Source organism: Lycium ferocissimum, unplaced genomic scaffold (genome assembly GCF_029784015.1).
Source record: "Lycium ferocissimum isolate CSIRO_LF1 unplaced genomic scaffold, AGI_CSIRO_Lferr_CH_V1 ctg20252, whole genome shotgun sequence".
NCBI lineage: Eukaryota > Viridiplantae > Streptophyta > Magnoliopsida > Solanales > Solanaceae > Lycium > Lycium ferocissimum.
Genome location: NW_026718924.1, coordinates 4,213 through 11,989, shown reverse-complemented (window position 1 = coordinate 11,989; position 7,777 = coordinate 4,213). Strand labels below are relative to the sequence as shown.

Here is a 7,777-nt window from a genome sequence, read left to right as displayed (position 1 = left end):
TGTAGATATATGTCTATGTTTATATGTATGTACACGAGCACGCATTAGAAATGGAAGGTCCCTATGAAAGACAAGTAATTATGATAATGGCTCTACTATCTCCCGATTCTCCCATCTTATGCCATTTCTCATACTGTCTCTTATGCTCCTATTATGATGTTGATTATGCTTTACATTCTCAGTACATTATTCGTACTGACGTCCTTTTGTTTGTGGATGCTGCGTAATGCCCGCAGGTAGCCAGGGAGACAGGCTTGATCCATAGCTTTCTTATTCAGGGACTACATAGATGAGCTCCATTTCATCGGAGCTACAGCTTTTGGTATTATTCTTTTGTGTACATACATGGGCACGGCGGGGTCCTGTCCCGCCTATATGATGTTACCTACTCTTCTTAGAGGCTCGTAGACAGTTGTATATGGTTAGATGTCTTGAAGCCTTATCGACTTATATTTTGTATATCATTTTGATAGCCTCGTCGGCTTATGTACGTTGATATGGGTATAGTTGTTAATGATATTATGAATGTATCGTTTCCCAATAAGATTAGCATGAATGACGGATAGAAATTATGATTAAGCTATGTGGCCTACCTAGATGTAAATGTGGATGTACGATAAGAGGTGCTCGGGTAGGTTAGCACTGGGTGCCCGTCATGGCCTTCCGGTTGGGTCGTGACAAAGGAAATCCATGTCAAATAAGGATTGGTTTCAGACAATTAATGGAACCAAGTCTTAGATAGCTTTGGAGAATTGAACCTGACCATTCATTCCTATAAATACATCATACAAAAGTTTTGGAGCTTAACCACAACCAAAGAGAGAGACATCTAGAGTGAGAGAAGAGTCAACGCAGAGTCTCGAAAGAACCAACTAGAATAACAGTAAATAATCTGCTCCTATTAGGATTTATCGTACTGTTATTAAATTGTAATAGTTAGCTTGTTGTGGTTCCATAAATTTAAATTCCTAGTAATTGTAATAAATGTTTATTGAGTTGTAAGGGACTTCATTGACAGGGTAGAGTAATTAAAGAGAGTAGAAAGAGAGCCAACAAGTGTGAGAATTGTTGAGGAAGAGAGAGTTGAGGAAGGGATTGTTTGGAACAATTCCTTAGGTGTACAAGTCGTTGTAACCTTACAAGTTGCTCGAGTTTTAATGAAGAGTTTGGAAGATTCCTACAGAGGTATGCCATTAATTTTTCCTCCCTTGAGTAAGGAGCTTTTGATGCTAAAATACTTGTTGATTTACATATTCTGCACTTTACCTTCTCGTATAGCTGCTGGTTCTTTGAATGCATAGGTCGTAGCCAAACTAACATGCCGGAAAATAGTGTAAGGAGTGGACCAGTATAGCGCACGAATTCCATGTGTCATATTAGTCAAACCTAATCAAATATCCGTTAAGCTGAGACGTTTGCTAGACCCACATAACGCATGAAATTCATAAGTCAAATTTTTTTGAGAAAATCCCCCCCGAACTTGTCTAGAAAATTTAGTTTAGCACTTTAACATGATGGGCGTTTATGTACCCCTATTTTAGTCTGAAGTAAAATTAGGGCACTTTAACTTGCCTCGAAAACTTAGTTTACCAAAACATATTAGTTTGGTTCTTTTGGGGGAAAAAAAGACCTCATTTGGGTTCGGAAGTCCCTTAATTTCCACCCAGCCACTTGTTGTCCAACGTTTAAAGGGTAAATGTTAATTTCAGCAAAGCAGCCAAAGTCGCACCTGTTACACCCTCGGCATTTCGACACTTTCAAAGCTGCCCAACGGCCATAACTTAGTTTTCATCGAAGCCCATCGAAGACCCTCGCTTCCCATATACACACACACACTCTTTTATAGCCCTATAATTCCTTTCATTCCCTTGTCAAGCCTCCATCTTTCCTCACAGGTGACTGACTTCTCTTGAAAACTTTAATGTACATTCATCAAAGGGTAGATCACCCATTTCTGAGTTTTAACCCTTGAAGTTGCATTTAAGTGCGTAAAACTAGTGTTTCATTTGCCTTATTATCCTCTGGGATCTTGAAATGTTGTCAAAATCACTAGTATGTTTTCTTGTCTGATTTGATGTGTGCCTTCTTCTATATCACTCGTGAGTTACTTGAACTATGCTTGTTTAGATTTCTCTTTTGGGTTTTAGTTTAAGTTAATCTTGTTTTGAGCTTCATGGAACTTGTTTTAGTGTTCCTTGAGTATAGGCTTCTTTTATTTGGAAATAACAATGAAGGGGACAGATTACAACTACAAATTCTAAGCTATACGTCTAGTTGCAATTGTAAGTAGAATTTTCAAAGCCCATCGTTTTCTGAGAAATATGAATCTTTACAGATTTCCTAAAGTACAAGTTTGTCTGCATTTGGTTATTGTCCACTGTATTGCATAAATCAGATCTTTTAGTGGTTAAACATTTCATCCTAAAATATTAGTAACATTATTTTAATAGAGAAATTTTCTGTCTTTTCAATCATACAATTTGGAAGCTTCTTTATTTTATGTTATACATTCAGTACAGTATGTTCTTCAGACTTTGAATCAAATGTTTTAGAGAAAAAGTACTTATTCAAGAAGAGATCTTGTACAAACAATGGCTGTCTTGCACGATGACTTAGATTTAACAAGCATATATCTGATTTAACAAGCAAATATCTGCTATTTCATATAAACCCAAGTATTAGCCTTAGACGAGTAAAATATAACTCAAGAACGATAGCAGTAGTCTCCTTTCCGGTCATCTATGGGTCTTAGTACTTATTAACTGAGATATGGCAGTTCAAGTTGAGGAATGATATCAATGGCACTTGAATAACATGATGATACATTACATAGAATAAAGGAGACAGTAGCTCATGGTTTGGTTCTTTTAGTTCCATTTTCTTTATTAAAATTTTTTAAAAGCGAGTAGTGTTTGTTTGGATCAAACCTGTGTAATTTCTTATCTCAGTTCTAGTCTGTATCCGTATTTTCGTGAAACCATTTAGTTAATAAACTCCGCCTATTGGGGCATCGCCAACCAGAACCGGTTCCAAGCCTGGATAAAGGAGCAGGGTTGCAGCCAGTTGACGACCAGCATAATAGTCTTCTAACTAATATGATTTCCAACTCCAACTACTTTATAATTGAGGAGTGGTTGATTGATTGAACCATTTTTATTGATACACAGCTGTTTAATTTTACTAATGAATTATTGGCACAATGTCTGTCAGACTCTTCATTATTCTCAAGTGAATTTCTCGAAATGGCTGCAAATGCAACTCCTGGCCTGCAAATTACAGCAGTCAAACAATGCACTTCTGCTTCTCGACGTTTGTCAAAGTTGAGCAATGTGAATTTTGGTTTTGAAAGTAAAAGCAGATCCTGTACTGAGCTTAAAAGTTCATCTTATGTCTCACTAACAAAGCTGAATCAGAGCTATAAGTTAGTTTCCGCAAAATATGAGAGGATGGTTCCAAAAGCAATGTCCGGAGCAAGTGATAATGCCCCTGCTTCAGGGTTGCCTATCGACTTAAGAGGTCGAGCAAAAGTCCATTACAATTGTTCTTTGAGTTTTAGACTTTGTACTGGACTCGCAATCTAACTGTCAGACAGTTCATTGTGTTTTCCCATAATCACAGGTAAGAGGGCGTTTATTGCTGGTATAGCAGATGATAATGGGTATGGTTGGGCAATAGCAAAGACTCTTGCAGCTGCAGGTGCTGAAATTCTTGTTGGTACATGGGTGCCTGTAAGTAAATTTATGACTTATTGCATATATACACAGTTAGCCATAGCATGTCCAGGATATAATCAAAATAAATTTGTATTTTAGGCACTGAACATCTTCGAGACAAGTCTACGACGGGGAAAATTTGACGAATCGCGAGTGTAAGGATGGAGCTATTCTAGTGTGCTCCTCATTCCTTTCATCAACTGATGTATGCTCCAATGTTTTGTTATAGGTTGCCAGATGGTTCATTGATGGAAATTGCTAAAGTTTACCCACTGGATGCAGTGTATGACAGTCCTGAAGATGTTCCTGAGGATGTAAGATTATCTTTTCTCTGTACCCTTCTCAACCAGTTAAATATTTAAGCAAGTCTGGTTATCTAGATGAAGTTGGTGTCTTGCAGGTGAAAGCAAACAAACGCTATGCAGGATCCTCAAATTGGACAGTCAAGGTACCAAAGTTTGCCATTTTCAAGTTATTTGTCCAATTTGTCAGCGGGACAAGACCCCACTACCTATATTCACATGCATTGGGGCTCATCCTGAAGAAAACTTTCTTTAACTGAAGTCATTATCAATTAAGAGAATCTAACATAAATCAAGTGCGTCTCAGCACTCTCAACTATGACTTTGTACATGGTTTAAAATTGAACTCCACATACTCTAGGTTTGATGCTTGTATGAGATCTGACATGGTTCCAAAAAGGTAAATTTGTATTAATACTATTACCTTTCTAAAAAACAATGATAGGTTTGTATTAATCCAACAGTATATATTCAAGAAGTTCAGTAACTAAATATACTTTTAATATGTGCTATGTCTTTTATTTTTTTATAAAAAAAGTACAATGTCTTTTATTACTGATTCTTGTTATGACCAACCTATCTAATTGAATCATTCTGTTCCTCCTCTAGCACGTGCTATTTATATGCTACTGAATTATATCAAAGTAGGATGATAACTTGGTCAAGTAACTTTGGAATTTGGTGATATTGTAGGAAGCTGCTGAATGCGTAAAACAAGATTTTGGTACTATTGATATCCTTGTTCATTCACTTGCAAATGGTCCAGAGGTATACTCTTTGCCATTATCTGCTAAACTTTATTATTGGAACCTTATGTTATCTGAAATGGTTAAAGCGTTAATATAGGTTAGCAAACCTCTGCTAGAGACATCAAGAAAAGGGTACCTTGCAGCAGTTTCTGCCTCAAGTTATTCATTTGTTTCACTATTGAGGCATTTTCTTCCAATAATAAATCCAGGTAAAGCACTGCTTACCTTTTTCTTGTTTTCAGTTAATTCTATCAAATGAACCCTTTCTGAGATATTTTCTTACCTTGTAGGTGGTGCCTCGATCTCTCTGACATACATTGCTTCTGAAAGGATTATTCCTGGGTATGATTTCTCTTCACCGAAACTCAATCTTCCTTAATTTCTGATGGTAAATGACATGTCCTCACGGAATTTATAGATATGGAGGTGGTATGAGTTCGGCAAAAGCTGCTTTGGAGAGTGACACAAAAGTAAGTTGTCTGCTTCTAATAATTTGAACTTTATTCACTTTAGCTTCAAATGCGAGCATTGCTCAAGAATGGTGTTCCATTGCTGAAGGTCCTGGCCTTTGAAGCTGGAAGGAAACAAAAAGTCAGAGTCAACACAATATCTGCAGGTATGCCATAACCATAGTATTTACATGTATTTGTGCTTATAGCCATACTGACCCAAAAGGGAAATCTGGAATTTCACTGCAAAACAAATATGAAGGCAAGGTTTAAGGTAAAACTTTATAACAAATTGACGCGTCAGGTGTTCATATTGTAATATTAGAACTTGTGTCAGCATAGCTTAAGTTTTAGTTCCTTTAACGTAAAACTTAGCCTGCTTTCACAACGCATTGTGTTGTTACATAGCCAGTGTCATTTCTGATAGACAATAAACATGAACCTGTACTTCAAAATTTTTGCTTACTTATCAAGAAAATATAAACATGAATGTACTTTGACAACAAGAATTTGCTGAAACAGCATAAATGTTGAACAGAAAATATAAAGGGAAAAAAAAAAAAAAAAAGATTAGTTTACAGCTTATAATTGTGTTAAATATTGAATTGGTCGATTACATATTGCAGTCACGTCAAACTTTTTTTTTTTTTTTTTCTGTTAAATGTTCTCATAATCAAAATTTCCTTTCCAGGTCCACTGGGAAGTCGTGCCGCAAAAGCTATCGGATTCATTGATATGATGATAAATTACTCATTAGAGAATGCTCCATTGCAAAAGGAGTTGTATGCAGGTGATTCATATTCTATTCTTTATGTAATTCTTATAATTTACCCAGGAAGAATCCTCAAAACTATCTCATGTCTTTGTAGTATTTCTTTTCCATTAAGAACCTCGAGAACTATTCCATCATGCCTCCACGGGGGTGAATAATTTTTTCTCGAACGCCCGCTGGCATGGTTCGAAACTCAGTGGATAATGGGCTCGTCCCTCTATCCTTTTCCACTTAAGTACCAGGCTTTTGTATGCTACTGGTTTTGAACTCGTGATGTGCACCTAACGCCCAATCACTAGATCAAAGCTTATGTGTGTGTGGTGGTTTGTTTTTTTTTTTTCGGGGGGGGGGGGGGTGTTGTTGGTATTGAAATGCTTTTTATTCATATTGATGAAATATGTATGGGGTTTAGGAGGAGTTGAAACAGGATGTTAATATGGATGAGTCTGTCTTATTGTTTCTTGGCATTGCTGTTTGTGTGAGTACTGAAAACTGAAATTGGATGGTAACAGAGGAGGTAGGAAATGCTGCTGCTTTTCTGGTGTCTCCTTTAGCTTCAGCGATCACTGGTGCAACCATATATGTCGACAACGGTCTCAACGCAATGGGGGTTGGAGTTGATAGTCCAGCTTTTGAAGGTCTTGACATTCCAAAAGACAATAAGAGCTAGAGTGGAGGCACTATACACTATGATTTGGGAGAAAATTTTGATAATTGGAATAATTGTTTAGCTCTCCTTTTGTTGTCATTTTTCTTGCTACCGTAGGTAGGCCATATCACTTGGATGAGTGGATATGCTTTGCATTTGTTGTGACCATTAGTATTTGATGGTTACATCGCATGTTGTAACAAATGGAAACTTCATCTTCGCGGATAAAAACTAGCCTCTCATTGATCAAGTCTTTAGTCTGACCCTTTATGCCAGACTAAAGCTGCCTTGTTGACTATGAAATGCGAGAAAAATTGATAAATAGCCATTTTTCAGATTGTTAATTAAAACTCAGCCACCGTTTTAGAACTAATCAAAATTTAGTCACTTTTTAATACGTAAATAATATTTGGACAATGGCATCCTTCATAGATCAATGCACATAACTGCTTCCTTTCCATCACTTAGAACTCAAGGAAACAAAATGTACACTTGCAACATTTCAGAATCAAGGAAAAATCTGTGGTGTTTCATTCGTATTAGTCTGCAAGAAAATCCAGTTTCACTTGCATTATTTTGACCTCAAACGAAATATTCTAGAGTTCACTTGTTTTAGGTTATCACCATCTTCTGCCCAAGTTTGCCTCACGCTTCTTACTCCATAAATCCACTATAGCTCCACCTCCAATTCACCTGGCAACCTACAAAAAACAAAATAACATTCCTTCACATGTGTGTTGCCTCTTGTTGGATATTTAATCTGGGCGGGTTGCCCAACCAATTGGAAGAAAAGGAAGTTACTTGCAGAAAAACTAACGCATCCTTATTCAGTTTTTCTCTTAGTTGTGGGATAGTAATATCTTCTCACGTAATTCCTCCTCTTCACACATAACTCCTCTTTTATAAAGGAGCAGAGGCTCTCTTTGGAGTAATTGTCTCTCTTCGCAGACAGAGAATTGAATGCATAAAATTCTCTCCAACAAACACACAAGAACAGAAGAGGACATTTAGTTTGTGGATTATAACTTTGTTTCCTATAGAATTAAAGTTTAGACTTGGGGAAAATCTTTGGTGGTGATGTTCTTTCATTGCTGTCAACAGGTACACGATTCTTGTTATGGGAAATTGACACATAGGTACAAG

At 36.9% G+C, this 7,777-nt stretch overlaps 1 protein-coding gene across 4 annotated transcripts; it reads left to right on the top strand.

Annotated features, from left to right (window-relative positions):
- Positions 1 to 1,662: 1,662 nt before the first annotated feature.
- Positions 1,663 to 6,956, top strand: LOC132043037 (enoyl-[acyl-carrier-protein] reductase [NADH] 1, chloroplastic-like). Of its 4 annotated transcripts, none has more exons than XM_059433524.1 (13): positions 1,663 to 1,895; positions 3,211 to 3,516; positions 3,619 to 3,728; positions 3,813 to 3,868; positions 3,943 to 4,027; positions 4,114 to 4,161; positions 4,709 to 4,783; positions 4,862 to 4,973; positions 5,055 to 5,106; positions 5,183 to 5,234; positions 5,323 to 5,380; positions 5,905 to 6,003; positions 6,498 to 6,956. In XM_059433524.1, the coding sequence occupies exons 2-13, from the start codon at positions 3,243 to 3,245 to the stop codon at positions 6,653 to 6,655; spliced, it is 1,179 nt and encodes a 392-aa protein (XP_059289507.1). In that variant the 5' UTR covers positions 1,663 to 1,895; positions 3,211 to 3,242; the 3' UTR covers positions 6,656 to 6,956. The 4 variants fall into 4 exon arrangements, with proteins under 4 accessions (XP_059289507.1, XP_059289508.1, XP_059289509.1 ...); XM_059433525.1 differs by lacking the exon at positions 1,663 to 1,895 and adding an exon at positions 1,920 to 2,052; XM_059433526.1 differs by lacking the exon at positions 1,663 to 1,895 and adding an exon at positions 1,945 to 2,099 and having other exon boundaries at positions 6,469 to 6,605.
- The last annotated feature ends 821 nt before the right edge of the window (positions 6,957 to 7,777 follow it).

What these genes read in the sequence shown, in the direction of transcription:
- LOC132043037 (XM_059433522.1), top strand. Translation starts at nt 2,075, where the DNA reads ATGTGTGCCTTCTTCTATATCACTC. An exon ending in TGCCTTCTTCTATATCACTC is followed by an intron (nt 2,100 to 3,210) that starts GTGAGTTACTTG and finishes AATGTCTGTCAG; the next exon opens with ACTCTTCATTATTCTCAAGT. An exon ending in CACTTGCAAATGGTCCAGAG is followed by an intron (nt 4,784 to 4,861) that starts GTATACTCTTTG and finishes GCGTTAATATAG; the next exon opens with GTTAGCAAACCTCTGCTAGA.